Source organism: Numida meleagris, chromosome 27 (assembly GCF_002078875.1).
Source record: "Numida meleagris isolate 19003 breed g44 Domestic line chromosome 27, NumMel1.0, whole genome shotgun sequence".
Classification (NCBI taxonomy): domain Eukaryota; kingdom Metazoa; phylum Chordata; class Aves; order Galliformes; family Numididae; genus Numida; species Numida meleagris.
Genome location: NC_034435.1, coordinates 4773777 through 4797169, shown reverse-complemented (window position 1 = coordinate 4797169; position 23393 = coordinate 4773777). Strand labels below are relative to the sequence as shown.

The 23393-nt window shown below is 48.9% G+C and overlaps 1 protein-coding gene across 18 annotated transcripts in view; it reads right to left on the bottom strand.

Annotated features, from left to right (window-relative positions):
• The window catches only part of PTPRS (protein tyrosine phosphatase, receptor type S), a 128191-nt gene that overhangs the window by 20736 nt on the left and 84062 nt on the right, over positions 1-23393 (bottom strand). For 5 of the 18 annotated variants that reach the window (XM_021378966.1, XM_021378964.1, XM_021378973.1 and 2 more), the window contains 14 exons: positions 21347-21928; positions 20640-20773; positions 20327-20471; positions 14281-14586; positions 12883-13076; positions 10555-10672; positions 6589-7179; positions 5806-5906; positions 5062-5315; positions 4575-4668; positions 4143-4358; positions 2584-2741; positions 1906-1917; positions 51-163 (listed from right to left, as the gene is read on the bottom strand). In XM_021378966.1, the coding sequence (XP_021234641.1) occupies positions 51-163; positions 1906-1917; positions 2584-2741; positions 4143-4358; positions 4575-4668; positions 5062-5315; positions 5806-5906; positions 6589-7179; positions 10555-10672; positions 12883-13076; positions 14281-14586; positions 20327-20471; positions 20640-20773; positions 21347-21928 (3018 nt within the window). The remainder of the gene's footprint in view (positions 1-50; positions 164-1905; positions 1918-2583; positions 2742-4142; positions 4359-4574; positions 4669-5061; positions 5316-5805; positions 5907-6588; positions 7180-10554; positions 10673-12882; positions 13077-14280; positions 14587-20326; positions 20472-20639; positions 20774-21346; positions 21929-23393) is intronic. The other 13 variants (XM_021378967.1, XM_021378974.1, XM_021378971.1 and 10 more) reach the window with 5 other exon arrangements.

Genomic DNA, 23393 nt, shown 5'->3' with positions numbered 1-23393 from the left:
GGCTCTGCTTCGGCCTTCCCAGTGAGAGAAGTCAGTTTGCAGCTGGTTACCTGGAGTCTGGAAGTTGATGCGCCTCATTTCCACAGGGTCCTTGGGGTGGTGAGGGGTGATTTCAGCATTGTTAAGGAGGCATTTTGTCCGTGGCTCTGAATCTTTCCGTTTGCTTTTAAAAATAAAAATAAAAAAAATAAAAAAAGACAAAGTGCCTTAGCTTACAGGCCTCTCAGTCTTTTCAGCTCCCCCAGAGATCAGGGCCAGCTACAGCCATGCCCTGAACAAGGACGTAAGTTACACAAAATGCATCAGAAAAGGGTTGAGATTTGGAATGTTTTACCACTGCAGTATTTGATGGGTTTTACAACAGCTCAGCAGCTTACATGCAAGTCTGGAAGTTCCCCCTTCACGCAGCAGAAGTACAGGGAGGCAAGAAGGAGCAGCTGAGGTACTGTGAACCCACACCACAGCCCCCCTGCACAGACAAGCCTCCACTCAATTCTGCAGAGCTCTGCAAGTGGAAACGTTCCAATTCTGGCCAAGCCACTTTCAGCCTGAGAGAACCAGAGCCAACATAATCATTTGGAAAAGTACAGAATCTCCTGGCTGTGACCTTGGACATAAAGTGCTGCTATTTCTCCGTTGGCTTGTTGAGCAGTTCTCATTGCCTTGGTGCAGACAGAAAAGTCAGGGCAGTGGTTTTCAACCTTTTTTTGATCTATAGAACCCTAAAAATCTGGGTTCAGAACCAGCACAGACACATCTCTCCCATCACAGCTGTGCCTGCTGAGATCTGTCTCACCTCCTTGCCAGAAGCTGAAGCCCGCTCCGATGTGCCAGCTGAGCTGCACATGAAAGTGCTTCAAAATCTATTTTGCTTAAAATGCGCTAGGTTAGCTGAGGCAGTTTAAAAGTCCTTGCTGACCTGGCTCATTCTCCTTGAAAAGAATTTGGAAGCAAAGCCCAGTGCTGATCTGAAGAGGTGATAACCTCTGGCAAGGGAACAGTGACAAGCTGCTGGAAGTAGAACTTCTTGAATGAGCAGAGAACACGTACCCACACCCCAGGGCTTGCAAATATTGTCCTATCCCCTCTCACAAGATGGCTGTAAAGCTCCTCACCTCTCCTGCTCGGGTTGCACAGATGCCTCCCATAATACGCCCGCAGCAATAATGGTAATTGCTTAGGCAGAGAGGAGCTTGCTCAGTGCACTGTTAGCTGTCTCTTAACGTCATTAATAGCTATAAGAAGTGGCATGAGCCCTGCCAGCACTGCATGGGGCAGCATTTTGGAATTACACCACTTTGCAGTTTAGGAGTAGTTTATTTTTGCTGCAATTCTGAAACCGCTGTAAAGTATTTCATTGGCTAAACTCATCCATTACCTTCAATGAACACTCTCCCAGCCTTGGAAATGGTTTGAAATAGTCTAATTCTGCAGTTATAAGTAAACTCTGGTATAAGTCCCTGGCTGATGGGGCACGAATGGCTTTTGCAATGGGGCGAAGACAGGTCAGCTGGTGAGATTCTGTTTCTAGTATGCCAGTGGCTCAGAGAAGCCTGTATGGGTCACTCAGACACAGAGAAAATCCACTTTCACCTCTGACTACAACACAAATGCATGCTTCCCTGCTCCACTAACCGACAGTTTTATGAGTTGTGTGACTTACTGTCACTGCTACTTAGCCTGAGAAAGGCCATTATATTTAGGAACAGACAGGCAGAAGAAAGCTGGTATTTCTTTGCTTTTTCTGCCCCAATTCAAACATGGTCTTTGGTGGGTGTGGGTGTCCTTTAGGAAAGATCTAACAGTACCAACACACCCCCATCACCAGAGGCAGTAAATACTGCCTAACATACAGCCAGCCCACAGAGAAAGAACCTTAGTAAATGGTAAATCTAGTGCTCTTACCTGTCTGGCTTGCTGTCCAGGAAAGCAGTGAGTGGAGAAAAGACAAGACAAATGTCCAGATTAGAAAGGAACTGCAGAAGAAGTGGGATACATTTGCTCAGATCTAACCCTGGTGACACAGGTGGAAGGCAGGACCAGCACTCCCCAGTGCTAATGAACACCAATGAGGAACACCTGTGTCCCTGCTTCCTACAGTACTTTTGTGTCTAGCAGCTTCACACAATCTGTGATGTAAAAGATACTCACATGTGCATAATCAAAAGCACCTCTGCAGATGAAAGGTGGAGGAGGGTTAATTGAGCCCTCTCCATAATGGGTAATGTCCCCAAGGACACACCTGTACTAGCCAGAGCTGCTATCCTGCCCCTTTCCTTGATTTGTTTTGCTCAGATTCTGCTTCCTTTCCTGCCATCTTCTGCTGCACAGTGTGACCTGTCTGTTCTCAAGGGGCCCCTACTCCTGTCCATGCACCATGAGCTAATCTGAAATCCAAGGAAAAGGAGATTTCCAGAGGCTGTTTGCTATTTTGGCATTTCTGCCTTAAGACTCCTCTCTGGTGCTGGTGGGAGGATTTGCTCTCCAGCTAACAACTTTAGGACCAAGGAGGAAACTGCCTTTAGGGGTTATTACAGTAGACATTCAGAATTGCCACAGATCTGGGCAAGAAGCATAACTTACTTTTTGTAGAGCAGAATGGCAATGACAATGCAGATGATGAACACCACGGCCAGGACGGGCCCAATGACCCAGATCAGCCCTTCCTCTCCATCAATGATTGGCTGTGGGTCAGGGTTGTCCAGTTGGATAGGGTCGGAGAAAGGACTAGCAGCAAAAGTCTGGAAGACATGAAAGATTGTGGAACAGAGTTCAGAGAGGGAACAGGGACTGAAAACGATGGGCAAACATACAGTATCACAGAAGAGATTACAGAGAAAGACAGAAGGAATTAAAACAAAACTTAATGCTTATAAACAGTCTGGTCTGGTGACTCGAACATAAAATAATTCTATGTAATACGTCACCTCTGCTTCCTCTGCATGGAGCTGTGCTCTTGAGAAAATAAGAGGCATGTTCAAGCCCACCAGAGTCCTAACTAACAAGCACTGCCCACCACGACCTTCCCACCCCAGGAGATGCATTCCCATCTTACACAGAAACTACAGAAACCAAAGTGCAGAGTTGAACTGGCAGGCCTTGGTTTGAATGAAAAGTCTGGAACAGGACAAGAACAGGAGATTTGGGCTCTGAGTCTTCAAAACTCTATCAGCTCTCAGCAAGACTGCAATTTTGCTTCATATGTGGCAGCTGCTGTGATTGCAGGCTGTTGCCAGTGAGTGTGCAGTACCTCGTTCTAAAGCAGGAACTACCACAAGCTGCAGTAATCCGATTGAGAAATGCACTCACAAGCGTGTCAGCCTAATCCTTTAATATCAAATACACAACTAAATATTTATTTTGAAAAATCCCTCTGAAAACCCTTAATTTCAAATAGCTCCCTGCTACAATTCCATAGGGGGATTTAAAAACAACAAAGTATTTGACTGCTTCCTATTGTGCATGAGGGAGGAGGGCAGGTAAATATTAAAACACTTATTTTCATAAAGCCAAACACAACACCACTGAAATCGGCTGAGGTGCTGAAGTGGTGAAGAGAGCAGAGAGCAGATCTAGTTTTCCATTTAAAAAAATGTTCCCCTCTCTGTTTGGTGGGGAACTTAGTGATAACCAGGACATGCGGCACGCTGCTCTCAAAGCAGAACATCTGGGGTCACTGCTCCAAGGAATACAGGGGCAGTCTTTAAAAGAAATTATGTTTTGTAAAGGGGCTTGACCCAGGGATCCCTGAACTGAAGTGTACTGCTGATAGTTCAGTAACCTCCATTCTGACCTCAAATCTGGAGCCACAAGTGTAGCAAGTCCTGCCTAAGCAGACTGACAAAATGCAGATGCAGCACACAAGATGCTTGTGTCGTCAGCCTGTCTGCACGGAACAGCACATTTGCTGGGTGCAGACCTAAGCACAAACAGCTCCAACAGTCCACAGCTGGACTGGAAGGCTTTTGCAAAGAAAAAAACCTCAAGCTCTAACATCTGGTGGAAGAGAGTTACAGAGAATGCCAGGGGGGCAGAAGACCTGCTGGCTCCTCACAAGAGAGCTGCCCCTGCAGCTGCTGTCTCTGGTTGACAATGGGGACAGCAGGGCCACAAACATCTGAAGAGGGCAAGGCAGCACTTACTGCCTCCGGTTCCTGGAGCACTGCCAGGATGAAGATGACATATCTCTGCCCCGGCTCCAGGGCTCTGTTCTCAAAGTTGTCGTAGTGTTTCATATCACCCAGGACAAAGTGGGTGGGCAGGGTACGAAAACGGGCAGCAATGTAGGGCTTGGGGAAGTCCAGCTGACGGGAGTGACGCAGACTTCGGCGTCGGAGCCTGGCGATGTCCTGAACGAGCTGGAGGAAGCAAAGAACACTGTGAGTACTGATGCCTCCAGCACCTTCAGGGAACAGGAAGGGGGGAGCGCCAAACCGTGGCACTCCAACCAGTCTCATTTTAGCTACTCAGAACACATGCCCCAAACCCACCCTTCCCAGGATCTCCGGTCACCATAACATCCATTACACTCTGCTCTCTCTGTTGCAGCTGGCTGCAGTCTCAGCCACACTCACCTCCTCCAGATCCATCTCTTCAGGGCTGCCCAAAGGGTTCAGGAACTGTCCTCCACGGGACTTCCTCAGAGGCACCACCACAATGTAGTAAGCTCTAAGAGTTGGGAATAACCACAAGAAATAGGCCTGAATCTCACTCTGGGAGCCACGGGAGAGCACACACACTGATGAGAAAAGCTAGGTTTGCCTACTCACTCCCAGTGGCTCAACCCAGTAAGCCCCTTATATTTAATTTATCACACTTGTTATTACAGTTTCTGGATTCAGTGACAGCCCCATATAACATGCCTCCCTTTGCATTCCTGTGGCAACACATTAGCCCTGGGAAGTGGCTCCAAAAGACAAGACTCAGGCAATGTTTGAACACACAGGGAACACACCCTCTGTTGCTGTCCTTGTGGGTTTGTGCTATGGACTCCAGCCACCAATGCTGACGCCCTGCAACATGAACTGAGTACACCAAGTCTGCAGTTTATCAGAAACCTACTGGACAGCCACAGAGCTCTTCACATCAGGGAGAATCACCACCACGTTGCCATCAGCATCAGGCTTGTGTGTCACCTCTGGCTTCCTAGATAACATGTTAGCAGCAGTCCAGGCAGCGACATTCTGCTGCAGGCCACCCATGCTATTGCCCCGGTTCATGAGAACAAAGTTGTAGAATGTGTGGGGCTTCAGGTTGGTGATGAGCTTCTTGGTGGTGCGGCCATCCACATCAACATTCAGCCCATTGTACTGGATCTGTGCAGGGAGAAGAGGCAGCAAAGATGTACCATGAGCAAGGCTGATATTGCTTAGACAACCAGACTCCTTTGCTTTGGTTTGCAGAGAACATGGGCCACTTGACTATGCCCTGCTCCAACCAGAGCTGGTGCAAACACAGGCACAGGAGCCACTGACTGGGGAGCTGTCTATCTCTAGGACTGTAGTGTCCCCAGGCACAAGGCAGACAAGGCCTTAAAACTTCTCTGTGAAGAGAACTTTTTATCTGAAAATGGGAAAAATGTGGTAACTTGCCTAGAGAGGCAAAGGTTTTGTAACAGAGGTAGGAGCGCAACCCCACAGGCTGATTTTCAGCACACCTTCTTGATCTAGAGATTAACCATTATTTGCCCATATCTGAGAACCAGATCCAGAATTTCCGGCTTTTATAATCTGTTTTTCAAATGAACAGACGAGACTCCCAGGAAATTGAGAAGGAACACAGTTCTGACTCCTGCTTTCCACTTGCCTTGTATGGAGTGGGAGAGTTGTAATTCTCAGGAAACTCCCAGCTCAAAAGTACAGATGTCTTTGTCACCATCTTCACCTTGAAGTTTTTGGGTAAAACTGCTGAGAGAAAAGTGAGGAAGAAGCAGAGAAAGGAGAAGAAAAGGTAGCAGAGGAAAGGAAGAGCAAGAAACAGAAGGAAGACAATGTCAGACACTGGCAAAAGGGTCTGCCAGTCAGGGTTTGGCTCCTGCTGCAGGAATGGAAAGGCTTGCTCCCTCCTTCACACTTTGCTTGAGTTTTGCCAAGGTCCACTTCCTAATGATCCCTGTCCCCTAACCCCGGAGAGGGTGAGGGAGGGTGCGTGGCTCTGCCCCTCACCCTGTCCGTGCTCAGTGCACGCTATAGGTCTAGGTGGCTGCTGCAGGAACGAGGTGCTGGCTTTCTGAGCATGCTCAGGCGAGGAAACCCATCCCAGATTACATTTGAGGCTTTCTGATTTTTCTGTTTTCTTTCGGCAGTTTGCAAAAGCTGAAGAAAATGCTCTTCCCACCTGTACAGCGTCTGGCCCCATACTTCAGGTGCCAGTGAAAGAAGGGTGTCCGGACTTAACTTAGAAGAAAGTGGTAAAAGAGACTTACCTGGCACAAGGCAGAGAGGAGCTGAGGGACTGAGCGTGAAACCAGAGTGCTCTGCATTTACTCACGAGCCTGGCTGAGCCTGGCTTTACCTCTCCAGCTCTCTGCCTCCTGGCACCAGCCCCGGTTACAAGGAGAGAGAGGGAGGAGAAACCGGTAAGTCCTACCTTGATCCAGCTGGAACGTTCGATACTGGACGGTCGGGCTGTACGGCCCGGGGCCTTTACTGGTGTGAGCACGGATTTTAACATCATAGGCAGTGTTGGGTTTGAGGCCGTTGAGAGTGTACGAGTTCTCTGGGGAGGGGGGCAGGTCTTTTTCCAGTGGGTTGCCGGGCGAACCGGCTTCCCGGTAGGCCACGGTGTATTTGACGATGGCTCCATTCCTCTCGGCCAGCACAGGGGGGAGCCAGCCAAACTGGACCGACATGGAAGTGATGTTGCTCGCCTCGAGGATTTGGGGGTAACCCTTGGGGATGTCTTCAGGGGTGGTGAGTTCCTGCACAGCTTCCTCCCCAAAGCCAGCCCGGCTTTTCACGGCCAGCTTGAAAACATATGTGGCGCCTTTGTGGATGCTGGGAGCAGTGTACTTATCCTCCAGGGCTGTGAACTCCAAGGTAGCCAGGGGGTCGACATCCTTGCGGCCAAACTGGAGCCGGTAGCCCATCACCTGGCCTTCTGCATCCAATGGAGGCTCCCATTTCACCAGAAGAGTATTCTCCTCTGTCTGGTGTACAGACAGGATGGGCTTCCCTGGGACTGGGAGAGAACAGAGACAGCTTCAGCCACATGTGGAACAGGGTGGCTGGTGAGGAGATGCAGAGACTCTTGAGCTACAGCACAGGTTCCCTGAATTGGTGGCAAGTCTTCACCTTGACCTTGTGTACCTCACTAAACCAGGCTGCTGCTACCCACCCACGCTACAGCTGGATGGTCTCTATCAAGTTTAGGAGAGGAGATGCACTGCTACTGTGATGTTCTTACACATTTCTGGATTTGTTTTTGTTCCCTGTCCTTGGGAAGGAAGGTGAGCCCCTGCTTCTCTCTTATCACTGGACCACTTTACCACAGTTGAGAAGAACAAACTCAGGAGTCCTCCTGTCCTCATCACCCGAGCAGACTGCATCACAGCGCAGGGGCAAAAGAGTGCAGGAGTCCCCTAAACTCCTGTCCTCTCTCTCTTTTTCTCTCTCTCTCCATTACACAGCAGAACTCATGCAGAAAGAGACTGGAACAGATTGGCTCAGGCTGGGAAGGCCAGAGCAGCTGCAGGTGAAGTAATGAAGTATAGGAAAGGAAAGCCTGGGCAGCCCCAGGTCCTGAGCAGCAGGCATGAGGCCAGCTGAAGTAAGTCTGGCAGGCATCTGATCACCCAGTTGGGTACAGAGAAGCACACAGAGAGTCGAAACAAGAGCCCAAAATCTGTGCAAGGCAGAGGGCAGGAAGAGTTGCTGCAATTTCTCTCCTCTGGGTGAAGGGAAAAGACATCTGAGTGTTGGTGTGTTTTCATCTAGCTCCCTCCTCACCCTGTCAGTTAGTTCCTCCATGTTTCGAGAATACTGCAGGAACTCAGCAGTGCCTCTGCCTAATGAGCCCTGGCTCAGCCCGACAGCAGAGCAAGCCCAGAGCCACAGTTAAATGACATGTGCAGGCCCAGAGGTTTCTGAAGCTGGAAAAATCGGAGCATTAATTCCAGCAGCTCACACATCATTTACATTCACTCCACTATTAGAGATCTAATTTCCTTCTCTCTGCCTTGGTGTTTCTTCTGATTGAGCAGGAAAGAGAGAGAGAATGGAGTATAGGAGCGACCCCAGCCCACTCTCGCCGCACGCATCTGACTGAAAGTTGGCAGGTTGGAAAGCTGCAGTGCAGCTAACAAAGCGAGCAGGAGGGAGCCAGCAGGGAAGGATGCTGCATGTGTCAGGGATCCTGGCAGTCATTCTAGGGAAACCACTCTGCCGGGTGTACCAACTGACATGTGAACACAGAGATGAGGTGTTGTTTCTGAAACAAATGCTTCATTCACTTTGAACTGCCAACGGATGCTTAGGGAGCAGTGCTGGGAGATCCTCCCTTGGAAATACCGAAGAGACACATTACAGAGATAAACAATGCCATTACCTTTATGCTTCTGTTTTTATCACAAATGTTACTACAATCAGCTGAGCTTGAAAATATTACATTTGAACAACAAATATTGCTTCGGAGAAAGGTGAGAAGAAAGCAGGGGGAAGTGTTTTATTTTCCAATTGGTTTGGACAGTAAAGGAGAAAACTGGATGTATTACTGTATTTAAATTCAGCCCCTAGCCCTGAATGATGAAGAAAAAGATCTCTCTTCTCGGAAGGTATATTGACTCAATGCTGCAAAGAAGATAAGAATGTTACAGAACCATTTGAAACATTTCTTTTTTTTTTTTTTTAATAGCTATTTCAAGTTGGAGGAAATTGAGTTTTGGGTAATAGCTCCTGTGCTGGAGAAAACATCCCTCTGCAACTGATCACCTGCATTACAAATCCTAATGGGGAGACATGGGAGAGGCTGACAAGAGAGTGACAAGAGAGGAAAGAAGGGAGGGAGAAAAAAGGTTCCAGAAAGAAAAATGAAGAAGGCGGAGAGCCTGAGGAAGAAGGGCATGAGAGGAGAGAACCAAAGAGAGAGTGAGAAGACACATGGGCAAAGCTGGAGGGGGAATGAGAAGAGGACAGGAGAACAAAAAACCTTCTGGCAGCACACTGATACCACAGAGCGCGAGGACAGGAGTCTGGATGCTGGCATCCAAATGTACCCTGCTGTTTCCATCCATGTCATGGAAATCAACCTTGTTCTCTTATGTACCATCTCTTAGCTATGCAGGAGAGGCAAGAAAGGAGAGAAAGGCTGAAAGCATAGAGGGCAGCTGCTGCTCCAGTTCTGTACATTTTGGGCTCCTGAGCCCTCTCTGTCCTGTGCGCTCAGCTGAGGGTCTGTGCTGCCTCCAGAGCCTGAGCAGAGGTCTCCAGGTTAATTATGCTGCACTGACCAAAGGCCTTTGACCACTGCAGAGGCAGAGAACAACATTCTTCCAGAAACAAGAGATGACGTCAGTTATGTAGCTGCTAGAAGCAGGATGAAGATAACTGCCCCACAACTAAGAAGAAAATGAACAGGCAGCCAGGGATGAGACTAGACAATGAAAAGAAATGACAAGGGCAGAGAGCCATTACCTGACCGCCTGAGCAAGGGCAAGATGGGGTGAGAGAAGGTAACCACAGTCCAACAACCAGGTGCAGGCACAACAGTCTCACTGTTACACAAAGCCTTTCCCATATGCATAGCAGAGCTCTGGCTTTGAGAGCACCGACCACAGGAAGGCAGATGCTGAGAGGACAGGTGGAACACATACCTCTCCTTTCTGCCTGCAGCACACTGGAGGAACAAGGAGTACCCTGGTGACCTTTGTCACTCCTCCTTTCAGGCCCTACCATCCTAGCTGGACACTGCATCCTCTGCACTGAGGCTGACAGATGTTGCCACGAAGAATAGGGCAAAGGGAGGAATGAATCTGGGTGGTATGTGCAGCGCAAGCCGAGGCTGCAGAAATGTTTGCAAGAAAAGGTCAATACTGTCACTATTTTTCCTCCCTACTGATCACTGGTCCCAGGTGAAGAGGGGAGGTATGTTCAGGCATGATACTAAAAGAGAAGGCTGGGCAGTATAAGCCTTCACTGTCTCTCTGTTGCCTTTCAGCTCTTTGCGAGTAAGCACCATGACAGCAGACCTCTGGGTACATGTGTGTGCCCACCATCAAAGCTGCAGAGTCTCTCCAGTGTCACTACACAGGCCGTTTTCAGGCAAAGATTCTCTTAATTCTGGTGCACTGGAACTTACAGTGTACAGGATTACAAGCAAAGAATTTGTCCTCCGTTGTATTTCTGGATGTGTGGGGACTTCCTGCAGTACGGAACAGAGAATTATTTCATTTACTGAGGACTACCTCTGCAGAATGAAGAATTTTCTGCCTTACTAGAAATAATTTTTTCTCCAGGGGCAGCACGGCATTTGTTGTGAGGAGAGTGAGATGAAAGAAGCTTCTTTGCTCCAGGACATTATGAAACTGGGGCACTGCAATGGATCAAGAAAAAGACTTACCTGCACCCTTAGTGGTGACCACTTTTGGTTTGCTGCGAGCACCATCTCCCTTCATGGTGTAGGCGGCTACAGTAATGGAATATGCAGTCTCAGGCTGGAGCCCAGCAATGACCATCTCCTGTTTGCAAGATTCCAAAGGAAAATGGTGTAATTATTTATGTTCATACACACAGGTAGATCTCTCCTCCTTGCAGGAATCTTGGGTCTTTTCTAACATGCAGGAACATTCACTGAATCTGAAACAAGACACTCAGGGGAACTAGGCAGATGTGGCAACTGCAGGAGGATGAGGGCCACGTTCCTCTGGTGAGCAGCACGCACACCCCAGCCCCAAACAGCCCCTCTGTAAACGCAGCATGCTTCTGCAGGCCTGATTCAATGTGTTCCCTTCCAGATCTACCCCTCACACAATCCATATCTCAACACAAACTGCTTCAGCCATCAAAACACTGTTGCGCTCTTCAAAGTGTTCCTCTTCACTACACCGTCTCAGAGGAGGTTTCAGTGGTTTCAAGGAGATTACATTTTTTCTGTCCTTCATCCCCTCCTTTCTCTCCTCAGTGATATTTTTATAATGCCTTCATAATATTAAAAGGATTGCTTTAACACAAAGTGCAAGACGACATTTTTTGCTTGCAGGTTAAGAGCTCTCTGCCAAATCCCCAGCGCCCTCTTCCCTCCCTCCTCTATCAGCCTCACCACACCTGGCTTCCAAAAGCTTTTGTTGGACGACAGGCCTCAAGAACAGCCCTTCCCCATAAAACACTCAGCTCCTCCGAGGGCTGTGCTGTAACAGAATATCCATGCTAAACCAAACAGGATGGGGACACTGCAGCAGGGTTTTCTCCAAGGCTCTGAGAAGGAGGGAGATGTGAATTTTGTGCATGTTTTATGGCCTTCCTCTCCCCTCACCCCTACTGTCCCTCAGTGCTTTAAAAATGAAATCTGAGGGCAGAGCTTGGGAAAAATTTGCTGGTGCTGAAAATATTGTGTTGCCCTCAGAGCTGAGCATGAGGTAGAAAAGCAGTACTTCAAAACAGCAGGACTTCAATCAAGTCTGGAAGCCATTAGCTAAGGAGACAGGTCTACCTTCTAGGAGTCAAAAAACCTGTCCTCCTTTCACACATGCCACTGAGTTTTATTAACGTTTTAGGAAAGCAACACAGCCTCTCCATCTGTAATGAGCCCCTCGCTTTTGTAGGGTGCTGGCAATCTCTGAGAAATATACATATATTCATTGTAGCAGTCTGTTATCTTGGGACCCTGCTCCTGCAAGGAAATGCTTTCTCCTACTGCTTTGTAGCAGTAAGATCACTGAAACCATTTAGCATTTTAAGAGAAGCAAAAATGCCAAACAGCCAAGATCATTTTATGGTCTACTTGAAAGGCAAAAGGGACAACAGCAATTCAGGGCTTTGTGTGAACAAGTATCCATGAATCTTGGCCCTTTCAGTGCACAAAGCATTTGCTGATACCTTGGAAGTTATAGGCCCAGACACAAGGCTGGGTGGCTGCAGAGCAGCCCATCTTTAGTGTATGTTCAAGGTCCTCCCAACCTGCTTCCCTGTGGAGGAGCAGCAGACTCGTCTTTCCTTCAGAGCCGATGGGAAAACCCTGCAGTACCACCACGTGCTGACAAACTACACAATCACACAGGGTTGCAGAGCAGAGCAAACAGGGCGGGGACAACGCATGGGAACACCAACAACAGGCTTTACAACAGGCACAGCAGCACTGCAAAAACAAACAAACAAAAAAAAAAAAAAAAAAAAAAAAAAAAAAGGAAAACACCACACCACAACAGGAAGTGGGAGAAGGGAAGGGACAGAACCAGGATAGGAGGATTTTATTTGTTTTTACTTACATATTCAGCAGTGTCATCTGTTTCCCACTGAACAGAGAACAAGAGAGGTTTTGCATATGAGAATACAAGAGGGGAAAGAAGGGAAAGACAGACAGAGAGCATGAGGAAGAAGTCCCTGAGCAAGCAGCCACACAAGGTCAGAAGTTACCAGGCCAGCATGAAGGAAGAAGTAGAGTGGGAGAAATTAGTAGATTCCACTGTGGCCTTTATCTGTCTTAAGAGACTTCCCAGACACAGGAGGATGGATGGTATTTAGTACAGTGCTGGGAGAGCAGTTCAATGCTCTTCCACAATAGCTGTTTTCTGGGCCCGCAAATGAATTGCAGGAAGATAACATCTACCTTTGTCACAGAGATGCTTCTCCAGTAATACGCTGCTTGGAATGAGACAAGGTGGCTGAAGGACCCATCCCCTCAGAGCTTCCACAAGAGAAAAAGAGGTCCGAGCAGGATGTGAGCCTTTACCTGGGCATCAGCCAGCATGATGTCCTTGATCTGGGGCAGCCCCCGGGCCTCTCCATTCTCCATGCGCACATAGTGGACCTGGTAGCCGCGAATCTGGCCATGCTGGCGGTTCTGGACTGGGGAGCGCCAGAACACCTGGATTGCAGTTGAGTTCAGGACCTCCACCTCCACTTTCCGAGGCGGCGCGCTGGGCACTGTGAGGAAGGGACGGAAGGGACAAGAGTCACTTGGGGATTTCTGTCTGGAGCCTGTCACTCCCATTACAGGGCATATGCATGCTGAATCTACAGCCCTGAAAGAAGGGAGAGAAGTAACATCAACCTGGTTACCCCGCTGCCTGCTTTTGGCCTTTACTCAGCGAGACGGGGAAGCAGTTCTGGGGGATCTAATCTGCACCACTCAGAGATCTGCATCAAGTCCATCTCAGCCCAGCTATTCCTTCTTTTTCCTCAGTTTGCTCAGACATACACCTCCAGATCAAATTCTGAGCGCAAAGCTAATCTAAGGAGACAGAAAAGCTCTGGCCATGTGACATGAGATGTTAGGGTGGAGAGGATGTGGAGGGAGACTTGCCCTTGGAGTTCCCAGTCCTCCTGGGCAGGGCAGGCAGGTTGGTGGTGACAGCAGCTGTGCTATCTCAGGACAGGAAACAAAAGTATGTCTTGGATGGACCATGGGGTCAATTTTTGGAAATAATAAAGCTAGAAAAAAACAGTGCCTGAGAACTCGATATGCAAGAAAACCACAATTTCTAAGTAATGTATCCATCCATTTGGATGTGGACAGATGGTAAAGGAAACAGGACCAACACTAGGTACAAACCTACTTGATTTTTTCCAGTCGTTTTTCTTTGGGATGGAGAAAGAAAGCTTGAGGAGTTTAGATTTGACTAATGTGATATATTTGATTTTATTATTTAAGGGTTTACCTCACTGTCACAGTTTTCTGTTCTCCCTTCACGCACACATTCACATTTTTCCCGGTTTTATTTCACTGTATAAATAACAGGGAAGTTCAAGTATCGTCATCATTTGTGTTTGTGCCAGAAGTCTCCAAAGTGGACCACTGAACTGGAATGTAAACTGAGGAGCAAGTAACAAGGAATGTGTGGGAAGAAGTCTTAATATTTTAAAGCAATTTCTGCCAGCGGTCCCCTCCTCTTCTCTGGCTTCAGTTCCTTACTGCTCACTTGGAGCATCTGTCAGGGACAGTGTGTGGGAGGCCCAGGGCCCACAGCCACGATTCCCAGAGGGGCAAAGGGAGACGGCACTCCGCACCTCGAGCCCTCAGAGTGGGAGATGCGTGGAGGCCCGTGCAGGCCCTGCTCTCACATATCAGCCACGAGAAGGGACTCGACACATGGGAAAGCCAGGACAAAACCAGAAAAAGTGCAATTACCATCTTCATCTGTCCGGACGATAACTGGCGAGCTCTCCGGGCCCGGCCCCACCTCCGTATGAGCCACGACAGTGATGCGATACTCTGTCCACTTCTCCAGGGACTCCAGCAGGATCTGACTGGTGGTTGGGGGGATATCATTCACCTCCTTAAGCTCCGTGTCCTCAGAGTCCAGCGCTCGATAGTAGACGCTGTAGCCGGCCAGGACGCCATTTTGGCTTTCGGCCGGAGGCGGCCGCCAACTTACCAGAATGGCGGTGGATCTGGTGCTGACGCACTTTATGTCTTGAGGGGGGGCAGACGGTTCTACGAGGGGGGAAAATTCAGGAGGGAAAGGGAAGAAGGGGGAAAAAAACAAAAGATGGGAAAGATAAAAAAGAAAAAAAAAAGAAAATGACAACAAAAAAATCTAAAATAAAACGTACAAAAATTTGGTTTAGGAAGATAAAATTAAAAAAGAAGAGAGCTTTTTGTTGTTGTCTTTTTTTTTTTTTTAATGAAAAGGAAAAAAAAGCCAACAGAAATGAAATGGGGCATCAAAACCGAAATGTGATGAAGCAAAGGACTGAAACAGGAGTGGGCTAGCCATGAGAGTCCTGCTGCTTCGGGGTCTGCCACAAAGCCTGTAGGGCCTCACCCTATACAAGACCCTTCCTTTCAGCTCCTGCCTTACAGCAGTCTGGCAAATCCTGCCCTGGCTGGTGAAGCACTTGTTGCCGAAGTGCAGTCTCTGGGATCTCTATTTTCCTTGAGAGATCTGTGAAAAGTAACTAAGAAAAGCAAATCTTTGGCCAGGAGGCTTAAATTTAAGAGACTGTACATCCAGATGTAAGTTATTAGTTGTGCACAGACTGAAAAAGGAGAAAAAACAGAGTGGTGACGGTCAGTTGCCAAGCAAAGAGCCTACAGTGCTGGGTGAGGGCAAATGCTCAGACAAGAGAGCTTTAGTAAAAAGTCCTGCAAAGGAGATTGTCCGGGTATTTAGGGACCAGTGGGATTTTTAGGAGCAGCAGCATGCCTGACTCTCATTTCACTCACTGTCCAAATTACTGCAGGATATTTGGGAAAGTCCCAGCAGGACACCTTTGGAAATCTGCTCTCCCAGCGGCAGCAGGGCAGGGTGCCTCACTTCAGTATTTGCTGAGCTGCCCAGCAGGGTGCAGGACGCTGCATGCCCAGGCTGCCACAACTGTGCCCTTAGACATCAGACTGCAAGGAGGATGGGTTTGTCCGTGGGAGGCAGGAGGTGCCACAGGCCTGGTGCTTGCTGGCCAGAAGAAGTCTGCTATTTCTGTACCTTGGTGGTAACCTGGTCACTCTGGGCAATCTTAGACCAGACTTCTTTCAATCACTAATTGCAGTCACCCAGGTAAGCAGAGCAATGGATTCAGATGGTACATCTGCAACTCTCACCTCACTCAGTCAATCTGCAGTAAATGGCTTTTAATTCTCTGCAGATCCTGCCAGAAACTAGGGTGTCCTTATAAGCCCCAAAGCATCACGTGAAAGCAGCAGGGGAGTAGACAAACGCTGTGTTCTTTTTCATTTCTCTTTTTCAATCAACAGAAAGCTCTTTCACTGAGAAATTACTTCTTTCAAACATCTTAATCCCATCCCTGACTCACCAGCAGATGTTTAGGCCCAACTTGCTTTAAGGACTCGGCTAAACCGGGTCCCACTTTTACTACTTTGTGCTGTGAAAGCTGCGTGCTTTTGCCTCCACTAAATAGAAATAAGACCTTTGTAAAATGGTAGAGATAGTTCCTTCCACTGCAGCACTGAGCACCTTGTCCAGTAGGATGTTTTGAGTGCTCTTCTCCTACTTTCATGCTTTATTACTACGCTTCAGCAGCGTTTAAGTGAAGTGAATGAAGCCCTTATCCTCAGAAATCGCAGCGGATTTTGGGTGGCAGTCCCTGGTGATGGCTAGCCACACAAAGTAACACACAACATGTGAAACAAACAAAACCCAAAGCAACAAAAAAGCAACTTGAAAATAAAACATAAATCAAGCCAATAATTTAAAACATACAAACAAAAAAAACCATCAGAAAGGAAATCATAATAATAAAATAATACTGATACAAAAGTGACTCCTTCCAGAATATTCCCAGTCTGTTTACCTACCTGCTTCAACTGCTAACTTATTAGACTTTCTTACGACAAAACAAGAGAAACTGAGCTACAAGGTCAGACCAAGCTCCTGGTGGGTTTCTGCACATGACTGGCTTTAAGATGCCACCCTGCCCCACTGTTGGCTGCCTGGCTGAGTTATGCTCCCCCTGCCAGCACAATCCCAGCCATTTGGATCTCCAATCTATTCTCTTTTGGTAAGCTACCTGTACAGGGGGCAGAGAGCAGGGTGGCAGATTCCCACTGATGGTTCTCCTTCCCCCTACAGCTCCCTCTGCTCTGATGGGTGCAGCACCAACATCTCCAGAATGGAGGTGTGCTTCTCTTTCCCACACCCCAAAAGCAACTCAGGTCTTTGTAAGGGTATGGAGGAGAAAGACTCAACCCTCTTCCAGTACTGTTTGCTCCTTTTTATTCCCCACTACTGGGCTGCTGCTTTAGAAGCCACCTTTCCTACTTAACAGTCAAGACAAAGCCACCACAGCCGAGAAACCCACTGCAGAGAGGGTCTGACCTGACCTACCCTTTCCATCCTGAAACTCATTATGAAAGTCCCAGTAAGCAGAGCTGGAGCTCCAGCTGGTACGTGGGTTCACTGTTGGCACTGCAGCTGCTGCGCGTGGCCACGCTCGCTCACTCACCCTCTATGCTCCAGCATGGGGATATACTGGGAGGCTCAGAAGGGAGGCCTCCTTTTGGGCTCGTTTGCTCTTTTTCTGGTCAAGAAGGCAGAGTGGTGGGTGGGTGATGGGGGAGAAGGCCCAAATCCCACCTGGACCTTCTCCCCGTCACTCTCATTGACTACAGCACCTGGATGAAAACAGCCACCAAGTGCTGGCTGCCCATACTGGAGACGCATCTGGGGAGTTCATGGCACTGAGAGTTTCCTTCACAATCCAGACCAACCTGTGTGACCCTGCACATATGCATGTATGCATAAGGACAGAATTGGTAAGGTGGGAGCAGTATGCAGGAAGGAAAGTACTGCAGCTCAGACCGGAGGCTGTGAGTCCTGCTCTGCAACAAACCCCTTTGCTGGAAGGGAGCCGCAGCCCAGGCAGGTATCAGCTCTGTCTGTTGGTTTGTTTTTACCACGCAGACAGCTCTTTGGGAACCCTTCCCCGCCCTCCCCCGGGCTCCAGGACAAAGGGCAGCGTGTGCAGATGCACGCATGTGTGTGAGCCTGCGGCGACAGGGTGGACTGTATTTGTGAATCTGCTTGAGACCAGCCAGTACTCACCTGCACTGCATCTTTTACATGCTTTAAAGTTGACTGTCCAAGCCACAAGAATGACCCTTACTGACTTTGTACAATACAATGTTTTTTAACCCTTTAGGTACCAGACTTTGTATACTTTTTTTTTTTCACTTCATATACTGTGAGGAAGGGAGGAAAGGGAAGGAGAGCAGAGCTAATGGGTAGGGGAAACATCCTTTCTTAGGAAGGAACAGAGGGTAAGAAATCCTCATTGTTCCTCTACACCTACACATGCAGCGTCACAGCACCCACCCTGCCACCCCTGTCTGATGACATGTGCTCTGCACACTGAAATTTATGAGTATGTGCCCTGGATGGTCATGGCTAGGTAGAAAGGGCAAAACTGCTTCCTCAAATCATGAGATTCTGTCATTTTTTACAATCTACGTCTCTGGTACTTGAAGAGTTAAAACCCAGCTACTCCAAGAAGAAAAATATACTTTACCTTTAGTTTAATGGATTTTACTTTGGTTATGATGCTCAGGAGGAGCCACCCTGACAAGGAGGTGGAGGGTGTTGTGCAGAAAGGTGTGCAGTGCAGGGAGGGCTGCGGCATGCAGGCACATGCTTGCCAGCTGAGCTAGGAGGGGGAGAGCACCGAAAGCATCAGCAGGCTGCAGGAGGATGAGGGTAGCTTTGCTGCTGCAGAGACAAGATGCCACTGTGGTGTGAAACCGCCCAGCAAGAGACAGACAGACACAGAGCAGGGAGCTGGTTTCATTGGGCTGAGAGAGCATGCAGGCAGGCAGGCAGACAGCAGAAGAGAGAAGAGAGAGAAGAGCCATGGAGCAGGCCAAGGAGGAGCTGAACGGAAAAGGAGCTGCAGAGGGAAGACACAAAAGCCTGTCTCGAGCCAGACGGTCTGTGAGCCGAAGGATGTCGCCTGGACCAGGGAGAATTGACTCGTTCCTCCAACAGCCAGCCAGGAAAAAATGTTTCATTGTGTTACAGGACACTGACAGCTCCCAGCTGATATTCTTAAGAGCATTAAATTAATGAAACTATCCCTCTGAAAGCCGAGCGACATAGAAATAAACCAGGCCTCACTCTGGGCAGGTGCCAGGTTAGAAAAAGACCCAAAGCGTTCCCCCTTCCCGGATTCCCTTCTCTTCACCCTTTAGGGAAAAATATTCAGTGTCACTAAGCCCTACTGACACTGGCACACCCAGCCCTCCTTCCAGCCAGAAAGCACAAATCCAAAACTCTCTTTTCTTCCCATCCCCATGGATCCCAAAGAGGGAAACCCCTTGTAAAACAGAAGCAGAGTGTGGGTAAGGTTGACAATTATTTTTCAGGTTCTTTCAGTTCATTTTCCCCCACCCCATAGCGATGGCCCATTTGGCAGTACCATTCTGGGATCAGAACCAGTCAATCTGCAGCCAAGTCAGGAAAGGATTTTCTTTGGATAAATATAGAGAAAATGAAAAAAAAAAAGAAAAACGGGAAAAAAGGGGAAAAACGTTTGAAGGAAATAAGGAAACAAAATATGTTTGAATGGACTCAGAGAGCCCCGTAAGGAATTCTGAATATGCAGAAAGAGACTCCCCTTTCCTCCCACTCCTGGGGGGAGAGAAGGAGAAGGAGAGAGATGGGAAAAAGAAAGAGAGAGAGACAGCAGGGAGTGACAACTGCAATGGGGAGACAGGGCAGGCGCCCGCCAGCAGCCCGCTGCTCCCCTTGTTAAGGGTTGAGGGATGGGAGCAGACACTCTCTCCTCACACTGGTGACCAGAGTCATTTCTGAGTTAGTTCTGCTCCCGGCTACTCCAAACTGCAGCGGAGTGATTTAGTAGAGATGAGAGGAGACAGAAAACACAAAGAACAGCTGCCACAGCCACTCATGCAGTGAAAAAACACCTCATTTAAAAGCAAAGATCTGTGAAAAGCCCAGGTTGAAATATTGCCATCCAGGGTTATTGTCCCCAGGGCAACAGTGAAGGGAGACAATCCATTAAACTAAAACCATCACATTTTGGTTGCATACGCTCTACCCTGGTGTCATTAATATCCCCCACAGCCTCCGCATGACTCCTCTCTCCCCTCTGCTGGAGCCCAGCTGGGCCCATTCCCTGCACGCTGGGACAGCAGGCCTTCCTCCCAGCGGCTACAAGGCCGCTTCTGGAGAACAGCATGAAGACTGCTTGCCCAAAGGCTGGTAAAAAAAACCTGGTCTTCTGATTCATCACCTTCCTTCCTCCTCTTCCTCCTGAGTCCTTCACCGTCTCCCTGCTCCATTGCTTGTGCCCCCCTTCCAGACAGCAGCTGCTGGGTTGTTGCTGGTGGGCAGCCAAGCTGCTGCCTGATGGTGGGCTGCCGTCCTCCCTGAGCATGCTCAGCACCAGGTCCAGCTCAGCCCATCCACAAGATCATAGCTGCCCTCCACCCATCGCACAGACGCTGCTAACTCACTTCACATTGCCTGCCCCGCAAAGCATGCCCCAGCCCCATGTTTCGGTCACATCTCAGCCCTCTGGGTCTGAAGGGGGAAAGCATCGGGTCCCAGAGACACCCACCGCCCGCCACGGGAACCCCAGGTGGGTGGAAAGACACTGCACCGCGAACATCTGCCCCACAGCTCCATACCCCTGTGCCCACCATCTCTGGCTCCCTGACTGTCTTCCCCTCAGAGAAGGGTGCGAAAAGGAGAGACACCTACTAGACTGCAAGGTGCGCTCTCTGACCTCCGGGGTGAAGGCCCCCAGGCCCAGAGCCGAGCGGGCGGCCAGCCGGAAGACATACTCAGTGTTGGGCTTCAGGCCTTCCACGGTGAAGGACGTTGTTGGCTCGAAGTTCCTCGGCACCTGAGATGGGCGAGGGGGGAAGAAAAAAATAAAAACAAACAAAAAAGAGCAGAGGCGAGCCCTGCCCAGACACCTGCCCTACTCCCGTCTCTCAACCACATCACGGAACAGAGGGCCAGGATGCTCCTCAGGGCCCCAACCCTTAGTGCTGCTCCTCTTCAGACTCACCTCTCTGCCGTGGTCTCCTTCCTTAAAGAGGAGCTCATACTTCACTATGATCTCCTGTCGAGGTGGGCTCCATGACAACATGATGCTTGTCTCTGTCTTGGCTTCTGCTCGGAAGTTCATCGGCTGCCCAGGAACTGGCACAGAGAAGGGCCGCCCATGGGGCAGGAAGGGGCAGAGGAGGCAAGATGAGAGACAGGAGGAACCATGTTAACTTGGCTAACTGGAAGAATCCTACCTTGTTTTCTTCAAAGCCCGGGTGTGAAGAGCATGTCAACAGCAAAATGCCACCCCCATTCAGCTCTGAGAAGGCGGTTTCTGGGTCCTTTAAACAGTTAAGCTTCACTATTCCCTGGGCAGCATGTGTTTTCACATGTATTAAAGACATTTATAAAATGGGAACTTTAAGATATCTTGCTCTGGAGAATGGATCAGCAAAAATGGATTCTCCCCTGCATAACCGCTTGCCCTTCCCAGTTAAGCAACAGCCTTTCTGAGCAAAGACAGAACAAAAATCATGTGCCAGCCCCTTGGGCTCCAGCTGCTGGACCAAGCCTCTTCCTAGAAAGTTATTTCCATTTTAACCAAATTGAAACAGTAAAGAAAAAGATGCTCTGGTGACACAGCAGTCACAGCTGGATAATGCTATAAACGAACACCTTTCCCTCCTGCAGCCCAGTGCCTCCAAGGTCAGTGATGCAGGTACTCACCTCCCTGCTGCGTCTTAACCTGGATGGGGTCAGAAAGAGGCCCGTCTCCCACGGAGGTGAAGGCCAGGACCCGAACCGTGTAGGTTTCATCCTCAAGGAGGCTGCCCACCGTGGTGAGGAGGCTGTCATCCACATTGTGCTTCTGCCAGTTGCTGACGGGCTGGTCAGGCTCCATAGTGTAATACACACGATAGCCACGGATCTGCCCATTGGGCTCCACTGGTTCCTCCCACTGGATAATCATAGTGGTGCTGCTCAGCATTCGTCCCTGCACGTTACGAGGGGCACTGGCAGGAGCCTGTTCCCCAGTGCGAGTGACCACTGACTCGCTGGGAGGCCCCTGCCCAATGCTGTTGACTGCAGAGACCCAGATCTCATACTCAGAGTTGGGGCTGAGCCCCCCAATGCTGTAGCGTGTGGTGGTGATGTCCTCTTTGATCTGATATGGTCCATCCTGGCTTTTAGACTTGTATTCAATGACATAGTAGGACACGGGGTCTGGATTTCCAGAATCCCAGGTGATGGTGATACTCGTTGCTGTCGTCTCTGTCACCACAGGTGTCCCAGGAGCCTTGGGCAGTGCTGAGAATCAGGAAGAACAGACATTTAAAAAAAACACAAAAAATGTACGCTGAAATGGTGCCTAATTGGGCTAGTTAGGGCTGTAGGAGCCAGAGGCGCAGTACCAATCACAGTGCGGCAGTTCAGTAAAGTGCTGCTGAAATATTATGAACCTAGTTATACACTCTATTATCCTTCTTAAACTGCTCCATCAAAAGAGAAGTGCTCAGCTAAACATCTGGAATCATTAGCGCCAACTTCAGCTGAACATCCTTCAGCTCACAGGGCAGTAAGGAAAAGCAGTTTTGCAAGAGCTCCTTCAGAGCACGCAATCAGATCTTCTGAAGCAGCACTGGCTGCCCAGCTCTGGCACTGCTGAATTTCTCCACGTCTAGCATGCAGGTAGCTGAACAGTGAAGACTGTAATATCCAGAACTAGAAAGCTATCAGTATGTGCAGTACTTCATCTCAATCCACAAATGTGTTAATTAATGAATGTCTGTCTATCCTGTCTCTCAACCAAAAGACTAATTTGCTGGAGATTGTATGCCAAATGTAGGAAATCTTTACCAGCAAGTTTGATGTGTTTTCCTCACTGCATGCTTTAGACACCTTCCAATCACATCTTCTCTAAACTTGAAGTCCTAAAGCTTTAACTTCTCAGTTCATCTTCTGACTGGCAAATATTGCAGATGCTTACACCCAGGAACATAAGGGGAACCACACCAAGATAAAACAACAAAGGGCAGAATGTACCAGCACAGCATGATTCCGCATTGAGGACAGCTAGACGCAGAAGCAATGTATCTGCCTTTTAAATTAATAATATAAGAGGGAAGAAAGAGAAGGTGGAAAATACTCAGGAGAATAAGGAGCACTTCCATCCAGCCACAAGCATCCTTTAACTAGCACGTAAGCTCATTACCTGTGCAAAAGCACAGGACGAGTGTCATGGCAAGACCCACTGGTCCCCACTCACTTCTACGGTGAGCCCTTCCTTAGCCAGATGCACTGACACAATCAGGATGGTTTCCTGTTAGCCTTCCCGTTCTCCAAGTTACTCCTCTTCCTCTCCCCCTCCTCTCCAATTCCTTTCCCACTCCACCACCCCCCCGATCCCTCTCAGGCAATGCCATCACTCAGAGCAGACACCAGCTCATACAAGAGCTCTACACTCACCCAACCACGGGGGCATCCCGCTTAGGTTTAAATACTCCCCTGCTGAGGACAGAATAGATTGAAGATTGCACCCGTGCTCCTCCTGGGAATTGCTAGCTGGAAGCTGGGGTTATGTCCCCTCTTGCTGAGGCAACAAGACTCACTAAGATGCTGGATCTAGGCTCCAGTCCAAGGGCATACATGTCAGAGAGCCTCAGGGCCTCGGCTGCATCTCTAACCTTGGAAGGGGATGGCATGCAGGCTTCAAGCCATCCAAGGCTCCTTGCAAACTGCCCAGCCAGCCCCATACCCAGGAAAGAAACGCGCA